At 40.1% G+C, this 24,858-nt stretch overlaps 1 protein-coding gene across 2 annotated transcripts in view; it reads left to right on the forward strand.

Annotated features, from left to right (window-relative positions):
* The window catches only part of VEPH1 (ventricular zone expressed PH domain containing 1), a 217,762-nt gene that overhangs the window by 90,963 nt on the left and 101,941 nt on the right, over window positions 1-24,858 (forward strand). For both annotated transcript variants that reach the window (XM_021702584.1, XM_021702585.1), the window contains exons 6-7: window positions 5,727-5,947; window positions 24,493-24,702. In XM_021702584.1, the coding sequence (XP_021558259.1) occupies window positions 5,727-5,947; window positions 24,493-24,702 (431 nt within the window). The remainder of the gene's footprint in view (window positions 1-5,726; window positions 5,948-24,492; window positions 24,703-24,858) is intronic.

A 24,858-nucleotide genomic window follows, 5' to 3' on the forward strand; every position in this document is an offset into this window, starting at 1 on the left:
TGTAATGTCGGTCAAGTGATTAGCCGCCTTGTCATCAGTATCCGTCTCCTGATAGCCATTTTGCAAGATTTGTTGTGAGGACCAAGGAAGCACATGCCAAGTACCTGGCACACAGCAGATGCTTAATAAAGAGAAACTATCGTCATCACTACAGGCACCCACACTCTCATTTTTGGCCACATTCTGAGCTGCATTCTGTGATTCTGACAAAGAATACCAGAGGAGCTTTATGAGGTGGGAGTAGAGTTATTTTAAAAACAAAATGAATAACACTGATAAAAATGAATGGTATGGCCAAGGCAATTTTGTAAGCACATAATCTAGTTCATGGGTCAGCAAATGACTGCCTGTGGGCCAGATCTAACCATACCCATTCATTTACTTATTGTCTGTAGCTCTTTTCCCATGGCAGAGATCATATGGCCCCTAAAGCCAAAAATATTTACTATCACGTCCTTTACAGAAAATGTTTGCTGACCCTTGATTCTAGTTCATCAATTCTCAGTGTGGTTCCTGGACCCCTGAGACCCCTGCAGGGGATCCATGAGGTCAAAGTTATTTTCACAATAACACTCATACATCATTGACCATTTGCACTGTGTTGACATTTGTGCTGGAAGGACAAGAGCAATGGCGAATAAAATGCTAAGGCCTTAGCACCCATCCGGACAAGGGCACCAGAATGAGCTTTATGTTTTTTACCAGCACACACTCATAGGAAAAAGCAAACAAAAAGCCGGTTTCACTTCACTCAGGGTTTCTTAGCTTTGGCACTATTGACATTTTGAGCCAGATAATTCTTGGTGGTGGGGGGCTGTCCTGTGCGATGTAGGATGTTTATCAGCATCTCTCACCTCCACCCACTACGGACTACCAGTCTTTCCTCCCATTCCTCAGCTGTGACAACCCAAAGTGCCACCAGATGTGTTTGTTTGTTTGTTTTTTAATTTCTCAGTTTTAACTTAATATATGTGACAATAGAGGGCACATAGGAATAGATAAAACTCAGATAAACAAAAATTCGTTGGGTTCTCCTATAATTTTTAACAGGGTAGGAGCTTCAGAGACCAAAAACTTTGAGATCTGCTGCTCTATTTTGTATTCACAGTGCATTTTTGATGTCTATATCACTAAATCAAAAATAACGAAAGGAAAAGGACCCCATAACTGATGATGAAAAGGATGTAGAAACAAAAAGTAGAAAAATAAGTGTGTGGGTGGGTTGGTGTTTTTTGACGGGAGGGGCTGCGTGTATCACCAGTAAGTACACAGCTTTTAGAGACAGCGAAGGCATATGTGACCTTGAGCAAGTTAGTCTTCTGTTTGTGCCTCAGTTTCCTCCTTATAAAATGGCAGTGATCACAGTACTCACCTCAGAGTATTATTGGGAGGATTTCATGAATAAACACATGAAATGTGTGCCACATAGGCTTGGCACTTAGATTAAGTATACCCTGTGGGTCAGCTATTATTATTTTTATAATAAATAGTTTGTCAGAAGGGATGAGGTCAGGCCTGCAGTTAAGGCATACAGGTGCTGCTGACCTTACCCCCAGCGGAATGACTGAAAGCAGAAAAAATGAAGTCACTGGCTCCCCAGAGATAAAATATCATGGAGCTGAGAAAGAAATCAGACTCTCTTAACCCCCTTCCTACCCTAACACCACACTTTCTAATCCCAAATCACATCTGTTACCCCTGTAAGGTACATGGACTTTCTCCAAGGTTTCAAAACAAACGATGTGAGGTTGGCTTGGTTTCATATGTTAGTTCCAGAGCAGTTATAATTTTTCTTGTTCCCACACTGTGATTAATTTTCCCTTCAGCTCACTTTGGCTGCCAGAAGATCATCCAGAATTATGTTGGTCTCAGCAAATACCCACACAGTCCCTTTCACCTTTAGGAAGACACATGCTTTAAAGAAAGGCCTTGCTTGGGACACCTGGGTGGCTCGGTTGTTAAGCATCTGCCTTTGGCTCTGGTCATGATCCCAGGGTCCTGGGATTGAGCCTGTGTTAGACTCCTTTCTCAGTGGGGAGTCTGCTTCTCCCCCTGCCTGCCACTCCCCCCCGCCCCCGCCACTTATGCTCTTTCTCTCTCTCTGACAAATAAATAAATAAAATATTCAAAAAAAATAAAGAAAGGGCTTGCTAATTTTTATACTGAGAGGAATCCTTAATAACCATAGGGACACTTCTTGGATAAGCAAATGAAATGTTTGTGGCATAGCTTTAAAAAATGCTGAAGAAGAATCTGATTCTGAAGGTGAGGAAGGAAGTTGCTTGAAATTTGAAATTACGTTCTCAGTAGTAAAGTGCCCCATCTCCCAAGTTCTCATATCTTCCTAGCCTCCCTGTATCAAACAGGACAAGTTTTACTGTAGTTGTTTTCTGTGGCTACTGAGAATGTTGGGTTTAGATTCTAAAACCCAGTTAAATCCAAATGTCACCTTCTCTGTGAGATCTGACCGCCCTACACTATTTAACCTTGACTCCCCTCCCTGCGACTCCCCATCCTGTTTCATTTTTCTTTGAGGCATATTTCTTCGTCTAACACATGATATATTTTACATAAGTATTTTGTTGATTGTCTGTTTGCCTTATTGTGATGGCAGGGGTTTGTATCCTTTTCCTTCAGTAATGTGCTCCTAGCTCCTGAAACCGAGCCTGGAACATGGTAGGGACCCCCACATTCAGCTTTTGCCTTTAAATGGGAGATGGAAAATGTCCCTGTGATACATTGCATACTGTGAATTCACATATGGAGACCTTGCATGAATGAAAATATCTATGTTTTGCAAAATAACCTATTAGACTCAAGAGCATTTAACTGTCATTCTGCAACCTGGCAATTATATGAGCCAAAGTATAAAATGGGCTGTCAGGAAATTGTTCCAATGGTCTCTACTTTTTAGTCATCTAATATTCTTTTCCTTTAATGAATAAATGTCTCTTCATTAGATGTCCTGCTCATGAAGTGTGAGCCTCTTCCCATATACCCAGACGGAGCACTGTGACTTAGTGGTTCTTAAGAAATAATTATTAAGGGATTGATTGGCAGCTGTACTACACATCCCCAAGAGATATGTTCCAGTGCAATTGTACATGAAATCTTCGAAAACCTAATTAAGTATTAAAGACTAGGGAACTTCACTACTTAAATCTGTTCTGTAATAAGTATTTCTTGTAAAGCACAAAATTCCTTTGCAAATACATATTTTATTTGTAAAGTCATATTTTGGCATATAAGTTTTGCTTAAATGAGTGAATCAAGACTTATACACTGTGTGTAGACGCTACAGGCTCAATTCTGTGCCAGGCTGATGATTGATGTTGAGAAATAGCCCCTTTAGGAGACCTGACTGGTATATATAACCATTAGTGAATTATAAATGGAAGAGGGAATTGCAAGTCCCTCCAAGGCAGAGTCTACCTCTTATTCACCTTTGTCATCTAGAATCTAGCACAAGCATATTTTAGGCATGCAATACCTACCTGGTGATTAAATTAAAGCATGAATATACAAATAATCAAATGCAAAGTACTAATGAGATTTTTTAAGTCTATAACACAGTGAAAATTCAGACAGAAAAGGTCACTAAGAATGGCTTCATGGAGGAGATAGGGTAGGAGTTACGTCTAGAAAGAAATTAAGGCTTCAAGTGCTAGAATAAAAGGTAGAAGGGAATATCTAGATAGAAAAGTAATTTAGATCTATACACCTATCAGTCAAAAGGATTTTGAACATCAACTTCCGGCATATATTTATTTAAAATTATATGTATATTCTACTACATTAACGTAATGACAGTTTTTTAATACATTTAAAAAATAGGATTTTAAAGGGGGAATTAAAGATGAAATAAACCATATTTAAAATTATCTCTATGAATTGTATATCATCATTTATATTGGGTACAAATCTACGGTTCATCTGTGCTTTGATAATTTTGAATTTTTTGGCTAACTTCCAGTCATGTTGGATTAATCATGGTGCCTTATGGTTCATGAAGAGATAGATAGACCTATCGGCTAAGACGTTTGCTTGTTACTCACTCATGCCTGCATTAATCATATTGTCTTTCATCTTCCGTTTCTCTGAAGGAACCAGTTTAACTCATTTGTGAACATTAACTTGATTAAAGGTAGATAATATGATCTGCTCACTTGACCAGGCACATAGAATCCATAATATGTTGAAAGATGTTTAAAATGAACAAATGAGTGAGAATACCCTGTGGAGAGGAGGTAAACCTTGCACACCATGGCACCGTCTGACAGAAGGATGGATTAAGGGTGCCACTGACCAACCTCCCCCTTGCCGGCAGAGTTATTGAGTCATAGACATGGAGACTGGCCTGAAGACACAAAGCTGGGAAGAGTAGATGTGTGGGGTGAGATCTTCAATGGTATTTAAGAGGTTTTGATCTGACAAGATAGGCAAATGAGACTACTGATGTATTTCTAAGAAAGGAATAAAGAGGGGAAAGTTTTAATTTTAAAAAAGTTTGTCCCAGGGCGCCTGGGTGGCTCAGTTGGTTAAGCGACTGCCTTCGGCTCAGGTCATGATCCTGGAGTCCCGGGATCGAGTCCCGCATCGGGCTCCCTGCTCGGCAGGGAGTCTGCTTCTCCCTCTGACCCTCCTCCCTCTCATGCTCTCTGTCTCTCATTCTCTCTGTCTCAAATAAATAAATAAAATCTTTAAAAAAAAAAAAAAGTTTGTCCTGAAAATCAGGAAAAAAGTTAAAATCTCAAAGAAGCCAATTCAGAGGCACTGTGAATGAGACATTATTTAGCTTTAGGTAGCTCTCTCAGCTCCCCATAGAAATGTCATCTGCTGATCAGGGGACTTTGTTTTTCTTTTAAAATACAGATTTTTGTTTTTCATTGTTCTTTTGTTCCCCTCCAGCCTTAATTGATGTATAATTGACTGGTACAATTGTAAGATATTTAAAAAGTGCAATGTGATGATTTGATATACATATTCATTATGAGATGATTCCCCCACATTGAGTTAATTGATGCATCTATCACCATACATATTTACCTTTTGGGGTGGGGGGGGATGGTAAATGAGAACATTTAGGTTCTACTCTCTTAGCAAATTTCAATTATACAATACAGTGTTATCAGCTATAGTCACCATGTTATACATGACCTTTTTCAACTTATAGCTAAAAGTAAGCTTGCACCCTTTGAACAACTTTTCCCTATTTCTCCCACCCACCCCAGTCCCTTCAGTCCCTGTTTCTATGAGTTCAACTTTAACTTTTTGTTTGTTTGTTTGTTTCCACATATAGATGATACCACACGGTATTTGTCTTTTTCTGTGTGGCTTATTTTACTTAGCATAATGCCCTCCAGGTTCATCCAAGTTGTTGCAAATGGCAGGATTTCCTTCTTTTTTAATGACATGATTATGGATGAATAGTATTCCATTGTGTATATAAACCACATTTTCTTTGTCCATTGATCCTTTTATGGACACATTGGTGGTTTCCATGTCCTGGCTATTATGAATAATTCTACTATGAACACGGGAGTACAGAAATCCCTTTGGGATAATGATTTTGTTTCCTTTGGATAAATATCTAGAAGTGGGATTGCTGGCCATATGGTAGTTATATTTTTTCATTTCTTGAGGAACCTCCATACTGTTTTCCATTATGGATACACCAGTTTGTGTTCCCACCAACAGTGCACACTGTCCTTCATTGTTCTTGGCAGGAGAGAGCCAGGAGCTGCCTGCCATTCCTGGTGAGTCAGTTGGCCAACATGGAACATTCATTTCATCATATTCTCCTGCTGGAGATTAAGAGCATCACTGACGCTTTCTCCTCCATCCTGGGCCCTCAGAGCAGAGATATTTTCCGCATGAGCAACAGCTTCACCACCATTGCCAAGCTCCTTACCCAACAACTGGAAACTGCCAAGGCCAGAAGCAGCAGGTGAGCAGGAGTTCCTGTGTACCTCAGGGATATGTCATAAACCCATGGAGGTGTAGCACAGACAGTAGGCACTCAACTTCCCAAAGAAAACCAAACCCACTGTCTCAATGCAGAGCAACTTTTGAACAAATAATGGCATTTGCCAGAATTTTTTCTAAATCTGTGAAAACCAGAGTGTAACAAAAAAATTTCTAAAAAGTGCACAAAATGTAGCAAAGGAATAACAATGAGTACAAATAATGCTTATATCACTCGGTCAAGAAGCATTTAGCAATTGCTTACTCTTCCCAGGAATTCTTCTAGAAGCTAGACATATAGAGAGAGATAAAACATATTCCTGTACCCAAAGAGCTCATTGTCTAGTAGAGGAAATAAATATTTAAGTGGGTAACTGGAGAATAATGGGAAGGTCATGCTTAATCAAGATGTGGCCAAGGAGTCTGGGGACACACAGATAGGTATAGATATAGAAGCAGATAGGTATATCTACTTCTGCAAGGTATGAAGAGAAATAGGAAGCTTAGATCAGGGAAGGCTTCCCAGAAGAGATGATATTTTGAACCAAGTCCTAAAAGGTGACCAGATTGCACCAGGCTGTCTTTTAGGGAGCATGTGAAAGAGCACAACACTTTCTAGAAACAGAAGTCATTTTGTATGGGTAGGGTGTGTGTTAGAAGGAGAGCAACATTAGGTAATGCCAATGAAGGGGTCAGCAGGGACAGCATGATGGTGGGCTTGACACCTTCCTAAGGAGTTTGAATTTTACTCTGTAGGCTATGAAGAATCATTCTGGGGTTTTATACATGGCAGGATATTATCAGAATCCATGTTTCAGGAAACTCACTCTGATTCCAATGAAGAGAATGTCTCAGGGAGAGGCAGGCTGAAGTCAAGTCCAGTGAGAGAAGGACAGGAGAGTGTCCATGGGTATTAGCCATAAGTATTGAAAATTGTGGTGAATGAGCCACCAGTGGTATGGGTGGAAAGAAAACAGAATGCTTGGGTTTGAAGGGAGAGAGTGGATACAATGCATCAAACTGGCCAAAGTTTGTGAAAAAAATTGTGGAAAAAAATAAAGATCATGTAAGATTAAGGGAAGGGATGTATTTTATTTTGCTATATTTTGAATAGGGAAGGACTTGGAAAGTTTTATAACCCTTAGAAGTTAAAAAACAGTTTCCAAAATGTAGTCTCATTTGATCCTCATGATCACCCACAAGGTAAGAAAAGCAGGTATCTTTAGTCCTATTTTACAAAAGAAGAAATACTTCTATTTTTGAGGTGAGAGGTGAGTTAAATGTCTTCCCAAGGTTAAATAGTGACTAGGTGATAGAGGAGGGACTCAAACCTTATCTTCACACTATGCACTGGAGTGTATTCAGTTCTAGAGAAGGGTCAGGGCCCATTTGAGACCACTGTCAAATTTTGTGAGTTTTTGGGATATCAAATGATGCCTACCATTTCCAGTGTGAATCAAGGATTCCAAAAACGTAAGAAGCCACCTTGACAAAATAGTGAGCCTTGAATCATCAGGGTCCACTTTATGTCCAGTTTGGCACAGAGTCTGGAGGTTCCAAGAGACATAAGACACCATCCCTGCCCTCAAGGGATTCACAGGTATGTGAAGGGATTTGGGTAGAAGTGCATACAATGAGCTGTGGAGCATGAGAGATGTATTAACTAACAGCCAGGAAATTATAGAATGTTTTACAGAGAAATTGAAATTTAAGTTCACCCCCTATTTATTGAGTAGCTTCATGGCCGGGCATTTCTCTAGGTACTAGATTAAGTTGCACAGAATGAATGAGAGTTTTTCAGATAAGGGTAGAAAGGAGACTTCAAATACAGAGAATAGCATGTGCAAAGTTATAGGGGCTTTAGAGTGTGTGACCCAAACTAAGGAAAAGGGATTGGTTCATTGTGGTTGGAGCAAGTACATCAGGGCAGGGTGGAAGAGTAAACTGAAATGTTAGGTCAGAGGCAGATTATCAGAGGCTTTTACGTGCTGTGTCAGGAAGTGAGGGGTTCATCCCTTAAGCAATATGGAGGCTTAGAAATATTTTAAACCAGGGAATGATCACAGCTCCTAACAGAGTAATTAGCAGATAGGCACTTGATAAATGTTTCTTCACTGAAGGACCAGGTAAATGAGGAAGCAGCTAAAGATGTGGAACACTGAATGGATTTGGCTGGAGCAGCAGGATGGCAAGAGAGTGACCAGGATAGTAGTTTTGGAAACTTAATAAACAGGCTCTTTTTTTTTTTTTCGGGCTCTTTCAACTGTGAGGGAGGCCTGAACTAAACCAGTAGTATTTAGACTAAGAAGTCAGGGAATATCATTATAATTAGGAGAGCACAGAATTATGAGGAACTGATTACCAACGGGAGGCAGGGTGAGGAAAAGGGGAGGATTGTGGATAAAACCCAAAAATACATAGTTGGAATGACTGCCTACTCATGGAAGATGATGCTAATAACCATGAAAAGAGGAGCAGGAGGGCCAAATGGCAGGATCTCTCAGTCCACTATACAGAGAATATTATTTGGCTAATAGGGTCATCAAAGTCAACAAAAGCTATTCATCCAAAGAAGACTGCTTGCAAGTGCGCTTTTGCTCTCAACACCATAGTTTTGATCTGTTGTTGGCTGGCTCAATATATAAATGCCTACAAACCAGGGTTTCTAATTTTGGTACTATTGAAAATTAGGCCTGTTAATCCTTGGTTATGGGCCTGTCCTGTGCCTTATAGAATATTTGCCAGCATCTGGACTCTACCCAGTAGATGCTGGTAGCAATCCTCCCCCTCAGTTATGGCTACCAAAAATTTATCCAGACATTGCTAAATGTCTCCTGAGAGATAAATCTCTTACAGTGAGAACTACCCCTACATACATATTCTATTCAAAAATAGTATTTTTACAGACCCATGACCTGCCTAGCAACAGCCTAAACACAGCGTATCCAAGAAATCCAAGGCCAGCACCATGAAGGGGTGATTTGTCATTTGTATGCAAGCACAAAGTCACTTTTGGCCAATTTTCATGATGATGTGGTTTTAGAAATTTGATTTCGAGCCTCTACAGCAGGTGTTTGGGGGAGCCATTTTGTATTCTGTGCAGAGCCAGCCTGCTTAGTTCTTCTTCCAGTGATGAGCGACATGTGCATCAGATGTGAAAGCTTAGGCACATGTTCTGGCCAATGTTCTACACACTCTCTATTGCCTCTACAAATGCAAAGTTGCAAGATGCCAGTTGGCATCTGCAAGAGTATATATGTGAAAAATATTTACATAAAGGAAAAACATGTTACACAAGGGTGTTACCTTGGGCATTCTAACAAGAAAATTGATCCTTAATAAGTAGGCCCAACCCGGTTAGCAATAAACAATTTCCCCATGAAAAGAAGAATTTAGGAGATATATACATAGGAGGAAAAAAAGATTTTACTATTAAAGTGTGAATCTGTAGGTATGAGAATGCATTTAAGTTTTCCTCCTTCAATTTTTCTGGGGGAAAAAAAACACACAGAGAGAAATTAAATGTAAAGAAATAAAAATGCCACCACTCACCTCACGTACCACCACCACCATCTCCACTACCTCAACCTTTCTCAATTCAAAATACTCACTTTACCAGTGTTCAGCATTCACTGTCAATCTCTTTCTAGTCGATTGTAATTATTCAGTGGGAACCTCAAAACACTGGTGTGGACAGCCAGCCTTTTGTATTAGCTGCTCATCCTCTCTGGGATGGTTGCTAAGGCTTCTCTCCCAACATCTTTTTCCTAAATAGCCTTCATTGTGACCACTTAGCTTCAGTAATTTTAATCTGTGTCCCCCAAAGAAGAAAGGTCTACACTTTTGTCTAAATCACCCAGCAAAGTGTGATCCTTATAATTAAAGGGGAAATGAATAAGTGAAGAGAGTTGGAAAGAAAATTAAAGATGATAAAATTCAAAACAGATGTCATCTAATTTACAAATCTGACACATAGCCCAGCAGGCCAGATTTTAGACTTCAGGCCAAAAATACAAGATTATCAGAAGAAAAACAATTAGCATCCTAGAGAAAATGAAAACTGAAGCAGACAGGAGCCTTCTTTGTGCCAAGCCATTCTGAATTAATTGGGTGAGTTTTATTAGATGCACCAGGTACACACTTGCACTTTTCTTGTTCCTGTGTTTTAGAAAGAACGTTTATATCTAAACAATAAACCAACAGGAGCTAAACAACAGGACAGTCAAGAAAAGCATTTAGATTTTGAAACTAATTCTGGAGAAGCAAAAAGAGGTAACAGCAATTGTGGATTAAAAAGGAAGTGACAGGATAAGGGAAAAGATCTATACCTTTCAGAATTGTGGGAGCCCTAAGTAGCCTTCTGAACAGCCAGCATGGTCAGACCTACAGATAACAGCCTGTTTTGCAAAGTTGTAACCATCTAACCATTGAACCTTATGCCAACCAGGGGAATCTGGGGAAGGAGAGGGTGAGCTCCTGGCAACTGTGTGCTGGCTGAGCATTCAAATAGTCATTCGACTAGAAGACACCTTTGCCCAATGCATGTGGTTCCAGGGAGACTGCTCTAATCAGGCACCAACAATTTGGGGACAGTTTGTCACAGGTGGTCTTAGTAGGTGGTTAATCTCAGGGCCCCAGTTGGGGATGGAAACTTCAAGAGATGGAAATTGTGAAAAGAAACAGCAGTTGAGGGGGTCAGGGGAAACCAGGAGGCCTAGGGAAACCAGAAGACAAGGAGGAAGGGCACCTGCACACAGCCCCAAATCCCAGGCCTGGGTGGTGTATATGTATGTGTGTGTGTGAGAGAGAGAGAGAGGGTTTACAATTCCCTCTGATCCAACTTTCAAACCCTAGCCAAAGCCATCAAGTCACTGGGGGGCGCGGGGGCGGGGGTGCGGCAGGGCACGGAGTTGCTTATAAGAAAAGTTTTAACACAAAGCAAGTGGTTAAAGCTTTCCCAGACCTCTGGCTTGGTTAAGTGGGTGGTATGTTCTTTTGTTGTTTTGGTGGTAATGGTGGCAGTAGTGGTGAGATTTTGTGTTTATTCTTTGTTTTTAAGAATCAAGTCTGGGGGGAGGGGGAGGGGGAATGAAAGGTAAATTACGGTCAAAACAAAATGGGTAGGTATAAATCTGATTTTGGTATAAATGGAAAGAGATGACACCATGGAGGGAAGGCAATAAAACAACATTGTGTCAGGGAGAATTAAAGGAAAACAGAATAAGGAGATGATGTTCATAAGGAATGACTCCAGGAAATCTATCCTCCTTGGAGTGGCCCCAGAGTTTTGGTTTATCCTAAATTTCATGCAATAAACATCAAAGAAATGGATTACAGAGGAAACCAGGGATTTGAGTGGGCGCGTAGCCCTAATGTGTAGCCAAGCAACATGGCCTGCAAAGACTCTTTTCAAACTGTGAGACCTTTTGCCACCTGTGTTCCTGAGTTCCCATCTTGATATCCTGGGGATCACATCAGAACCTACCCCTGATGTACTACACAATCCCTGAAGGCATTGCCCAAGAGGCTGAGAGTGACGGCTTTTTATTGGGTCCACAACAGAAATTGCAGAGAGCAGGGGGCCAAGTTCTTTACAACTTTGCAAAACAGGCTGTTATCTGTAGGTCTGACCATGCCTTTAACTAGCTCCTACCACCTGATAGATTTTGTGCTAAGGGCTTTCGACTATGTTATACTGTTTAATCCTCACAAAAAAGTCTTTCAGTATGTATTAGGACTACAGAGGCTTCACGTAAAAGTGTAATGGGGTAAACCTTGTGGGCAGGCGAGACTAAAGGAGCATTCTCTATCCAATCCTTACTCCCCTGTTGGTCCATGGTAGTTCTTGCGGGAGCAATAGTGCAAATGCTCAGACATTGGCTCATAGAATTTCCAGTCATTTCTTCCTTTGGTCTAGTCCAGTAGATCTCAAATGTCAGTGTGGATGAGATTTACAGTGCTCACAGTACTTCATGGATAATTCAAAAGAATTTTAAAGGAACGTCAAGGGTGACTTTTGCCTATTCCTCCCCAAAGTGATACCTCCCTAACCTTTATCATTATCTTCCAGAACACCCTCTTCCTCCCTCTTTTCCCTTTGAAGGCTTCCCTTCTCTAAGACTCCATTTTGATACCACTTTCCCAAGAGGTGTTCCCTACCCAACCCTACCCACTCTGACCTTCTCTCCTCTGAGCTACTACAGTTCATACTGCCATTCCACTCCTCTGCACCCACAGTCCTGCCCTGAAGTGTTAGCTATCTTTCTGTGGGCCCCTTTAGTCTCCCCCGCAAACTTGAGAGAGCTAATATTCACAGCCTGTGCTCTATGGAAGGAAAATAGAGTCTTAAAAATGCTTATACGAGTTGCCACTTTTTTAGGCAAGACATGTTTATACAAAGAGAAATTGATTCTTTGAGAGCAACTGTTGGCTCAGGGAATATGGGGAGGTTTGGGATCATAATTAAAAACATGTGATATTCTGGTCAACATTGCCCCCTGCTTAGGAAAAGCTGAATGTAATTTCGCCCCACCAAGGTAACCAGAGTTTTAATAAAAAAAAAAAAAAAGTATATCTTTTCAATCTAGAGAGTTCTATGCTGGTCATTGTATAAAAAGTGAATTGTAACAGCTATTTGTGACAGTAGCTGTGGCTGTTGTTACTCCACACATAGGGAAGGAAGGGCTTTGGGTTCTTTTTTTGCCCCTCTTCTTACTGAGGAGATTAAGTCTGACATGTGGTACCATTTATGCTCCATGTGTTGTTCATTTACTCCACCACTTGTCCTTCCTTAAAGCAGCATTTATGGTGATGTGAAGGTCTGTAAAGGTATTTCAGGAATTCGTTTATCAGCAAGAGATGTAGGTGGGAGACATCATTGTCAGCTTTGGAGACAATGAAGCAAGCCCAGGGAATGTGCGGGCCCGGAGGGGCTGGCTCTGTGAGTGTGGACAAGGAGGGGTGGAGATGGGAGGCGGGGCAGCCCTGCCAAGGGGTGTGAGCCCTGCAATTGCAGCTTAGCCAGGGGATCCAGGCTCCTGGCCTGTAACACAGAAGTGTTTAAAAACACAAGACACACCAAAAAAGAAAAGGACTTTTCATCAAGCTCCTATGGCTTGGCTTCCTATTTCAAACAAGGCAGGAAACACCAAAGCTTTAGCCTGGAGAAAAGGAAAAAGTGCACTTGTAGAAGAAGAGGTAAGAGGGACTTGACCCTCTATAGCCTCTTGCAGGAGAGGTAACACTCCCCGGTTCCTTTTTGGGATGAACAATAATTGAATTTGGAGTTTGCTATTCACATGACATTTTCTGAGTTTTGAACACCTTTTCAGTTTTGGTTAAAGGGGATGCCAAAATTCATTTTTCGGATCCCTGTGAAAGTTGTTCAATGATTATATGTCAACTCTGTTCTTGTGTCTGTTCCCATAGGATGTTACTCAGAGATATGAGGGTACAATGACTCTTGTCGGTTACTGCATTACCACCAATGCCATTATATGTATTACTTACTCCTGGGGTAGATTCAGATGCAACCTGAACCAAACACCTAAAGAGAGGCAGTGGGAAAGCGATGTGATGCGGGTGTGCTCTGGAGGCAGATACTTCATGCTGGGTTTACTTGTTGACCTTCAGTAAGTTACTGAACTTCTCTGTGCCTAAGCTTCTCCATCTGTAAATGGAGACAGTAATAGGACTTGCCCCACTGGATTATGCAAGAAGTAATACATGTAGCAAATTTGAACGGTGAGTGGCTCATGCATAGAAAGCCCTCAGTAAGTACTAACTCTGTTCCAGGTGGACATTACAGTAGGTGCTTTCACTTAGCATGTCCATTATGCCAGAGCTACTGAAAACATAGCTCATGAACCAACATCAGTCTGCAAACTGTTTCTTACTAGCCTGTGACAAGGTTATTACAGTGATTGAAAATAAGAGTTTAGAACTTTTATAGCAATTTGACTTCGCTGCAACATCCAAATGAATGATCAGTGGGCTTATACTCTGTATGTCTTTGTTTGTGGATCTTGAACTTCTGCCTCTCCACAACTTGCAAGGTGATACTGATACTGCTGGCCCTATGAACTTTGAGGGCAAGGGCTTTGCCCTTTTCGCGCATCCTTTTTCCATATCCCATTCTCTCTCACACTGGCTGAATGAAAAGTAAGCAAATGGCTGAGCATCTGTGTAGAGCAGTCACTTCCTCATATCAGGGCTTTTAAATTTTATTCTAACTGCAGGGAATTCTCTTTGTCTACAATTGCTCAGGATTTATGCTTACAGCACCAAGTGGTTTTTGTTGTTGTTGTTTTAAACAATTTCTATATCCCAGTAGCAAGGGTCACTATCCTTTAGTCCACACTCTTCAGGATGCTGCAGGGGTAAAAGCATTGTATGCCCCCCTGGCTCTGAGCAGGAGAAGCTCATCTTCCAGGTTTGGTATCACCTACACAAGCCGTCTTCTTTTGGTGTCACGTGTCCACACGGGGCAGCAGCCACCCAGGATTTAACCATTTGACTTTTTCATGCCCATTCCATATGGGCTAAGCTGTCAAATCCATTATACAATGCTTTCAGCAATCTGATGATGCGCTATCATCAATCCCATTTTTATATGACAAAAATGAGACTTAGATTTATCAAGAGATTTACCACATCACGAATAAACAGGAAATTGGAGTCACAAACTTTCCCTGTAAGGCGGTGTTCAGCTTATTTCCCCACAACTATCTCTTTTTGAGAACCCTTTAAAAAAAATCTTAGGTGAATGAAATAAACCATAGAGTCGTTTCATTTTAGGCAAAGTTGTACCAGTGGCATGACTGGTCCCCATATAACTGGGCATCTACTGGTCCCTGCTCTTGCCCATGAAGCAGGTCAGAGGCAGACAAGAATACCAAGACCCAGACTTATCATTGTCCTTTCCCATAGTATTTGAGGGTGGCTGTTCTAGCACTGTTTACTTATTACAGTCCCCAAACAGATGACAGCACTGTGGAGCTGGGGAATCCTCTGTCATTCTCATAATGACCGATGAGCCAAGAAATTGCTGAAGAAGGAGGAACATAACATCCTAAGAATTTAGGACGCCAATGTGGATTTGATCCGTCATGTTCTCCTACTTCTCTTCTAACAAACTTAACTTTGCGGGAGTACCTATTCTGGACATGGGATCATAAGCCAAGATCGTCAAATTTTAACTAACATTATTTTTCTTTGACTTAAGGAGGCAGGAAGAGAGGCTGCCGGTCTCTCTACCCCTGCCAGCTTCATAGTCTCATCTTCAGGCTTAGTGAGAGCAGTGAGCTAGCTGCCCAAGGGCTAATTTGTTTCCAAGGGGAGTCCTGCTCACACAAGAGGGAGGTAATTAAGCCTCCCCCTGAGCATCCCTAGAGGTACTTTTAAAAACTTTACTTTGGCAACAAGACCAGAAATTGTTCAGACTAGAAATCATCTGAGCCTCTTAAATGTGGTATGTTGAGTTAAAGCCAAGTTAATATTTAGGGGATTATAGAACTCTGACAAAGATTTCTGTAAAATTACCTCTGGAGTTAAAAGTGACAAATGGAAGAGAAATAACAACCCCCTGCATGAGCCCAACCCACCGGCCCCCACCCCCACCCCCCACAAGTAAACACACACAGGACCAATGGTTCCACCAGTGCTTTTGCATTTGGGATGCATTTCCTTGCTCTCCAAGGAAAACAGAGTTTATCTCCAGAAAAAGTTTTGGTTCTGAACAAATTCTCTCCTGTCTTTTTAGACCAAATTTAAAAACTAGGAGAAGTGAAGAAGCATGAATGTTTATTATAAACTCAGACTTCTGTCTACCATTTCGTGGACTTTTCAACCTTTTGGAACCAAAGCATGTCCTAATTCCCTGCCAGCAAAATTCTGTAACAAAACCCAGGTGGATTGATGACCAGTGACAAACGTTCTCTTTGGTCCCACTTGTGGCTCTGGCTGCCTTGGTGACTCTTCCTTACCATCCCTGTCCCCTGACTTCTATGTTAACGAATCTCCAAATCATAAAAACAAGGAAGATCGTGTATAAAAGAAAGTCTTTGTGGTGAGCATTCTACTTATCAGTAATGCCCATCAGCCTCATCATATGTAGAGATCACTTCTCTGGCCCAGATATTTTATTGTCATTCCTTCACTCTTATTCACAAATCCATCATTTTACTCCTACTCTTGCTCCCTGCTTCTCGACATTTGATATTTACCAAATGATACCACCCCACCCTCTACCCACTATAGGCCAAGAGAAGTGGCCAGTGCCTCATGGGCATCTAGTAGAACTCAGGAGGATTTGGGGGCACAGAGAGTAGGCTGGCTTAGGAAACCAAGGTGGTCTGAGTTCATTTATTCCACAAACACTTCAGGTACCTGTGTGTGTCAAGCACTGTGCCAGATACAAGGGAACAAAGATGAACAGTATAGGTCCCTGCCCACCGAGTAGCAGAGATTTACCCGAGACAGATTTAACAAATTGAGGTACAGGACACCCAGTTGAATTTCAGGTAAAGAACAAATAATTTTTTAGTATAATCATTTTAGTATAGTATAATACACTTTTTGTTTATCCCACTAGGGGTATACTTATACTAAAAACATTATTTGTTGTTGATCTGAAATTCAAATTTGGTTGAGTATCCTGTATTTTACCAGGCAACCCTACCCTAAAGGCACCTGCCTGACTTGTCCCCCTTGGGGTCAATGGATGTGTAGCGATAACCCATAACTTCTCTCATGCCCAAAGTCCCCTCCGAGGGATGTTACAAGGCGATCCAAGAATGAAAGAAGGCATGCTTCCAGCTACTAGAGGTCTGACTCACTCAGGCCATGGCTTCATAGCCAACACCTGATAACTAGAGACAGGGTCAGGGAAAGGGAGCTGAGTGTCCTCTCCTAAAGTCTGATGCCATGGCATTCTCCAGGGAACATTAGTTCCCTCCAGGGTATGGAATATTGGTCTGTCTGTGTCTAGACCACTGATGTGTTCTCTATATATTAACACAAGACAATGCTGAGGAAGTTTCCAAAGGAATAATAATAATATCAATTAATAATAACAATCATACTAATAATAAAATCTAACATCTATTGAGCAGTGTGTTATCTGTTAGGAACAGTGCTTCACACTGATTCTGTCATTTCACTTTGTAACAACACTATGAATTAGGTACAGTTGTCTTCCCTATTATATAAATAGGGAAATTGATACAAAAAGTACAAAAAATAAAATGAAGATCTCTGTAAGTAAAAAAAAATATATTTAAAAAAAGCCAGAAACTGATCCAATAAAATTATCCAGGAAGATTTACTATAATCATATGAAATCTGAAGTTTTTTGGAAGAAAATGCTATTAACTGTTGTTATAACCCAGAGCTTTATGTAGAAAGAAAAAAAATTGTGAATTTGTGAGAAGTTCTTCTTCTAACAAGTCATATGTTTTCAGATTTTAAAATTTGCATAATGCTCAATATCTGATGTATGCATATTTGGTGTATTTTATGCCTTAACAAATTTTTAAGCTTTAATAATCCCAGCTATGGAAATTTCTGAAATAAAGTTCAAAAACTTGAACTGAGTAATATTCTATTATATGTATATGTGTGTGTATATATATATATATATATATATATATACCACTTCTTCTCTATCCATTCATCTATGGGTGGATACTTGGACTGCTTCTATAATATGGTTATTATAAATAATGCTGCAATAAACATAGGGGTGCATATACCTTTAAATCCATGTTTTCTTATTCTTTGGGTAAATACCCAGTAGTGGAATTACTAGATCACATGGTAGTTCTGCTTTTAATTTTTTGAGAAACCTCCAAACTGTTGTCCACAGTGGCTGCACCAGTTTGCATTCCTACAAAAGTTCACAAGTGTTCCTTTTCCTCCACATCTTTGTCAACACTTGTTGTTTTTGGGTTATTGACTTTAGCCATACACTGATAGGTGTGAGGTGATATCTCATTGTGGTTTTGATTTGCATTTCCCTGATAATGAGTGAAGTTGAGCATCTTTTCTTGTGTCTGTTGGCCATCTGGATGTCTTCTTTGGAGAAATGTCTGTTCATGTCTTCTGCCCATTTTTTAATTGGATTATTTGTTTGATGTTGAGTTGTATAAGTTCTTTATATATTTGGGATACTAACCCTTTACTGGATACATCATTTGCAAATATCTTCTCCCATTCAGCAGGTTGCCTTTTAGTTTTGCTGATTGTTTCCTTGGCTGTGCAGAAGCTTTTTAATTTGATGTAGTCCCAATACTTTATATTTGTTTTTGTTTCCCTTGCCTCAGGCGACACATCTAGAAAAATTTTGCTATGGCAGATGTCAGAGAAAATACTGTCTGTGCTCTCCTCTAGGGCTTTTATGGTTTTGGGTCTCATTTTAAGTCTTTAATCCATTTTGAGTTTATTGTGTCTGATGTGAGAAAGTGGTCCAGTTTCATTGTTTTGCATGTGGCTGTCCAGTTTGTTCAAGAGACTTTCCTATTGCATCTTCTCACCTCCTTTGTCAAAGATTAATTGACCATATAATTGTGGGTTTCCTTCTGGATTTTATTCTGCTCCGTTGAAGTAAGTGTCTATTTTTGTGTCAGGACCATACTGTTTTGATTACTACAGCTTTGTCGTATATCTTGAAAACTGGGATTGTGATACCTCCAGTTTTGTTCTTTTTCAAGATTACTTTGGCTGCTCCAAGTCTTTTGTGGTTCCATACCAATTTCAGGATTATTTGTTCTAGTTCTGTGAAAAATGCTATTGATATTTTGATAAGGATGGCATTAAATCTGTAGATTGCTTTGGGTAGTATGGATATTTTAACAATATATGTTCTTCCAATCCATGAGTATGGAATATCTTTCCATTTATTTTTGTCAACTTCAATTTCCTTCATCAATATTTCATAGTTTTCAGAGTACAGGTCTTTCACCTTCTTGGTTAAGTTTATTCCTACATATTTTATTGTTTTGGTGCAATTGTAAATGGGATTGTTTTCTTAATTTCTCTTTTTTCTACTTTGTTATTGTTGTAGAGAAATGCAACTGATTTCTGTATATTGATTTTGTATCCTTTGCCTTTATTGAATTCATTTATTAGTTCTGATAGGGTTTGTTTGTTTTTGTTTTTTTTTTTTTTTTTTGGTGGCATTGTTAGACTTTTTTATATATAGTATCATGTCATCTGCAAATAGCGAAGGCTTTACTTCTTCCTTACTCCTACTTATGTCTTTTCCTTTCCACTCAAAGAGTCCCCTTTAACATTTCTTGTCAGGCTGATTTAGTGGTCATGAATTTCTTTTACTTTTATTTATCTGGGAAACCCTGTATCTCTCCTTCTATTCTGAATGATAGCTTTGCTGGATAGAGTACTCTCAATTAGAGATTTTTTCCTTTCAGCACTTTGAATATCTTACACCATTCTCTTCTAGTCTTCCAAGTTTCTACTGAAAAATCAGCTGATAGCCTTATAGAGTCTCCCTTGTATGTAATGTTTTCTTTTCTCTTGCTGCTTTTGAAATTCTCTTTATCCCTACTTTTTGCCATTTCAATTACTATGTGTCTTTGTGTGGAACTCCTTGGGTTGATTTTGTTGGGAGTTCTCTGTGCCTACTGGTTTTGGATTTCTGTTTCCTCCCCCAGATTGGGAAATTTTCAGCTATTATTTCCTCAAATAAAATTTCTGCCCCCACCCCCACCCTTTTCTCTCTCTTTTCCTTCTGGTATCCCTATAATGTAAATGTTACTGTGCTTGATGGTGTTGCAGAGTTCTAAGTCTTTTTCACTTATTATTATTATTTCTTCTCTCTCCTCTTCAGCTTGATTGCTTTCTATTACTCTGTACTCCAGTTTGCTGATCTGTTCTTCTGCTTCTTCTAGTCTATTATTTATTCTCTCTAGTGTATTTTTGCTTTCAGTTATTGAGTTCTTCATCTCTGACTGGTTCTTTCTTATGTTTTCTATCTCCTTGTTAAGGGTTTCACTGAGGTCCTCTACTCTTTTCTTTCTTTATGAGCATTACTTTCAATTATCTATCAGGCATATTACTCATCTCTATTTCATTTAGCTCTCTTGCTGTGATTTTTGTCCTGTTCTTCCTTGGGAACATATTCCCCTGTCTCCTCATTTTGTCTAACTCTTTGTGCTCTTTCTTTTTTTTTTTTTAAGATTTCTTTATTTGAGAGGGGGGAGGGGCAGAGGGAGAGAATATTTCAAGCAGACTCCCAGCTGAGTGTGGAGCCCAACATAGGGCTTGATCCCATGACCTATGAGATCATCACCTGAGCCCAAAACCAAGAGTTGGACACTTAATTGACTGAGCCACCCAGGTGCTCCTCTTTGTGCTCTTTCTATGTGTTAGGAAATTCAGCTTCATTTCCTGATCTTGAAAGTAGTGGCCTTATGAAGAAGAGGTCCTGTAGTGCCCTGCAGTGCAATGTCCCCTGTTCACCAGAATCTGTTACTTCAGGGATATCTCCTATGTGTGTTGAATGCACCCTACTATTTTGGCTGAGCCACTTTTGCTTTCAGCCCTGTCTCTCTTTGCCTGCTGTGGGCAGTGTTTGTTCCCTATGTTATTATTGGGTCAGTTTGGGTCTGCCTTGGTCTTGAGATGAGTCAGACCAGGAATTTACCAGAGATGCAGTAGAACTGATCAGCAGTGTGCTTTCCCTGTGTCATCCCTTGAGATGGTTTATTGGCAGCTAGGGCCTGCATTAAGACCAGATGTCTGCCCACAGCCCACTGGGGATAGGTCTGTAGGAGAATGTGGGGATAGAACTTGTGGTCTTAGCATGCTTCATGCAGGAGTATTGTGGGAGTGGACCTTGAGTTGCTTTAGACAACTGCAGCAGGACTAGAGGGGGTGTGTCTACAGGAGAACACAGGGGTGGGGCACACTGTCAGCAAATTAGGTGAGAGTGTTTGTGCTGTGCTGGTTCCCACAGGTGTCCATGTGTCTAGGCTGGGGAGCAGGGGAAGGAAATGGTGCTTGTCAGTTCCTTTGTTCCTGGAGAAGTCTCCTAAAGATGTCTGTCCCTCCAGCACATGCTCTGAGATTAGTAAATAAATCTTCCCATATACCCCAAACGTTTTTCAAATTGCTACTTCTAGGCTGTAGCTCTACAGAGCTGTTTGTTGTATGTGTCTTTAAGGGCAAGGAATTTGTTTCCTCTTGCCCTCTGGCTCTCCCAGAGTGGAGCCTGCTGATTTTTAAAGTTCCATGTGTTAAGCCCCCATTGTAAGAATTCACAAAATTAGTCCCCTGTGGTTTCCAAAGCCAAATGTTATGGGGATTCATCTTACCTGTGTGGGTTTCCCATGCCTGGGGTACTTGCTGTGATGGTTTGTTTCTCCTCTTGATGTCCATGGTGTCCCTTCCTCCATGGACAGACCCATGGGTCCATTTAGCCTCCACCATGTCTCTACCCCTCCTACCCTCTTCAGTGTGGCCTTTTCTCTACATTTAGCTATGGAGAGTCTGTTCTGCCAATCTTCAGGTCATTTTCTGGGTTATCTACATCGATGTGGGTGTTATCTAGTTGTATCTTTGGGACAAGGTGAGTGTAGGATCTTCCTACTCCACCATCTTCCCCAGAAGTCCCATTGGATCTTTTAAAAGTAACCTTGATAATCATCATGGTTTGTAAAATACCATCCAGTGATAGCACCATCTTTGTTTCATTTGTAATAGGAGTAAAAGTTCAGCTTTTAGAATCATCTGGCTGGAAGATGTCAAAACCTCCCATCTGTTTGTGGGCAGCCAGTATCATATGTATCATAAAGGGAAACATGTTTGTGATTAGCCTTTATTCCCATGTACTGATTCTTGAAATCTACTCATGTATATTTCAGTGAAGCATGGTATAGATTATAAATTTTGCATTATGTATGCAAAACTATAGGAAGCCTATAAAAATTATATAGATATGTATTTAAGTTTTCTCAGTAATAGCTTATTAGACAATAAACAATATCCTGGTTACTTAAGTGATGATCTACTTGCTTTTCCAGTGGCACCATTTACATCTGTCCCTGGGCTGAACTAATGGGAATTTTAAAAATTGAGGGCCCCAAAGCTATGAACCCTCCCTCAAAGCAAGTATCCCTCTCTGGGCCAGCCAGGAAACCTGCCAACCAACCTCTCCCAGTGCCCACCACACACATGGCCCCAGAATGGGTGGAATATAATTGAAAAAATATCACCAGCACTTTCATGTTGGTTTTCCCTAAAAAACAGTGCCATTAGAAAAACCAGAATTGTATTTTCTCATTCCCACCTATGTACTATACCAGGTTTACCTTGTCCCTTAGGGGAAAATAGCCATATGCTTGAAAACGCCAGTGTTTTGTATATTTGAGGCCCTTTTCATGAACCTCTAGGAAAAATAGTAAAGAGTGCCAGGTAAATACACACAGACAAACCAATAGAATTATTAAGCCATCTTGATGAATGGATTTTTAGGGATTATTAACCCTTATATTTATAAAGAAGAATAACCCCATATTATATTGATAGTGATTGTTTAATAAAAATTTGGGACCCCTGGGTGGCTCAGTCGGTTAAGCATCTGCCTTTGGCTCAGGTCATGATCCTGGGGTCCTGGGATTGGGCTCCCTGCTCAGCAGGAAGCCTGCTTCTCCCTCTGCCTGCCACTCCCCTGCTTATGCTCTCTCTCTGGCAAATAAATAAATAAAATCTTTAAAAAAAATTCAAAGTAGCTCTAGGCTGACTCAGGCAGGTAAGGGAAGATAAATACACACTACTTTTCTGTAATCATTTAGCACCTTAGCATCAAGTGAACTATTTCTGCACCTTATTTGTAGGCTCTTACTGTATCTAAGGCACTATGTTAGTCCTTAGAGGAGTTCCAAATTTATTCTACATATAACCCCTGCCTTAAAGGAGGTAATTTTAATGACTCACCTAGTGCTTTATAAATTCTATTGTAAAAAAAGATAGTTGGAACTATTAATATCAGTCATGGAAAATCTCTTCCCTCCAACATATTAAAAATCAAAAAGATTTTTTTATTTCATAATATAAAAGAGTCACACTGATTACCATAAAATTAAGAAAACCATGAGTTTATACAGTCCATTTGAAATGTTCTATCAATTTCAGCACAAACAAATCGCCTCTTAACAATTTTCCAAAAAAATGTCTGGCATGAATTTCATGTGAAAGCCATGCTTTTGTAGAACTGGATAAGAATATGGTAGATAACCATACAAACTGCTTTTTATTCTCTGAATTCTTCAACTCCTTCTAATGTAAAGTTGGCACACACACACCAATGTTTATAAACTTCTAGCAGAAGAAGGTATAGAAACAATTTCAAAGATCTATGTCCATTGTTCACCTGAAACTAATGTAACAATGTGTGTCAGCTATACTCAAATAAAAAAAAAACTTTAAAAGAGAAGGAAGTTTAGCACACAGATCAGTTCGCTATTGGCCGCAACAAAGAGCCCTAGAGTGTGGGTATCAGTGCAGGCAAGATTGAGCAAAGGGTTCAGATCATACCTAGAGTGATCTGTGATGTTAGAGCTAATTGGAAGCTGAAGAGGATCTGTGTGGTTGCATGAAGAAAGTCTCCCACCCACACCACTCCCATTAGCAGGCCACACATCTGCCAGTTCATGATGGTTGTATAATGCAAGGGCTTACAAATGGTCACATAACGGTTGTAGGCCATCACACTAAGTAGGATGACCTCAGCAGCTCCAAAGAAATGTTCTCCAAAGATTTAGGTCATACACCCATTGAATGGAATGGTCTTTTATAGAGTAAATCTATAATCATTTTAGGGGTATTTATAGAGGAATAGCAGGCATCAGTAAAGAAGAGATAGGCCAGGATGCTTGGGTGGCTCAGTTGGTTAAGCATCTGCCTTCGGCTCAGGTCATGATCCCAGGGTCCTGGGAATGAGCCCCACATCGGGCTCCTTGCTCAGCAGGGAGCCTGTTTCACCTTCTGCCTCTGCCTGCCTACCACTCCCCCTGCTTGTGCTCTCTCTCTCACTATCTCTCTCTCTGTGTCAAATAAATAAATAAAATCTTTAAAAAAAAAGAGAGAGAGAGAGAGAGATAGGCCAGAAAAAGGTACATAGGAGACCCCAGTGATGGGCTGGCAGTGATGGTGACTACAATGAGCACATTTCCTACCACAGAAATGATGTAGATGACAGAAACTAGAACAAATATAATTTTCTTTAAAAAAATGGGGGCACCTGGCTCAGTGGGTGGAGCATGCAGCTCTTGATCTTGGGGTTATGAGTTCAAGCTCCATGTTGGGTGTAGAGATTCCTTAAAAATAAAATCTTAAAAAAAAAAAAAAACCCTATGTCCATTGTAGTTACTCAATAAACATTTGCTAAATGACTAATAAAAAATTTATCAGGTAAATTTTTCTGTTTTGAATAAGAAGCAGTTCAATAGAGAGTAACACTGTCTTGAGGGTACATGTGACCACCATCTAATGCAATGATTTTTATTCCTTTAGGAAAAAACCAAGCACTGAGTTTGAAATCCCTGAGAAGCTGGAAGAAATTAAGCTCACATTGACTGAAAATGAAGACCGTGAAAAGCTACAAGTTAAAATACAGGCTTTTGAAGACAAAATAAATGCTGAGAGCAATACTCCTAGCTCTATCAGAAGATATAGTTTGGGCCAGTTTTCTAAGGAAGAAAGAAAAGACATTAGATTTAGCAGGTATAAATTTTGCTTGGCTGGTTTTTTAAAGTATGCACTTCATGCTTGCTATTAGTTTTGTTATCACACTGTTATGGGGTGGTTTTTAAATATCTTTCACCTATAGCATGCAAAGCCCCATCTTTTCATGAATGAAATGGCATTCACCTGCTTCCA

Source organism: Neomonachus schauinslandi, chromosome 1 (genome assembly GCF_002201575.2).
Source record: "Neomonachus schauinslandi chromosome 1, ASM220157v2, whole genome shotgun sequence".
Lineage (NCBI taxonomy): Eukaryota > Metazoa > Chordata > Mammalia > Carnivora > Phocidae > Neomonachus > Neomonachus schauinslandi.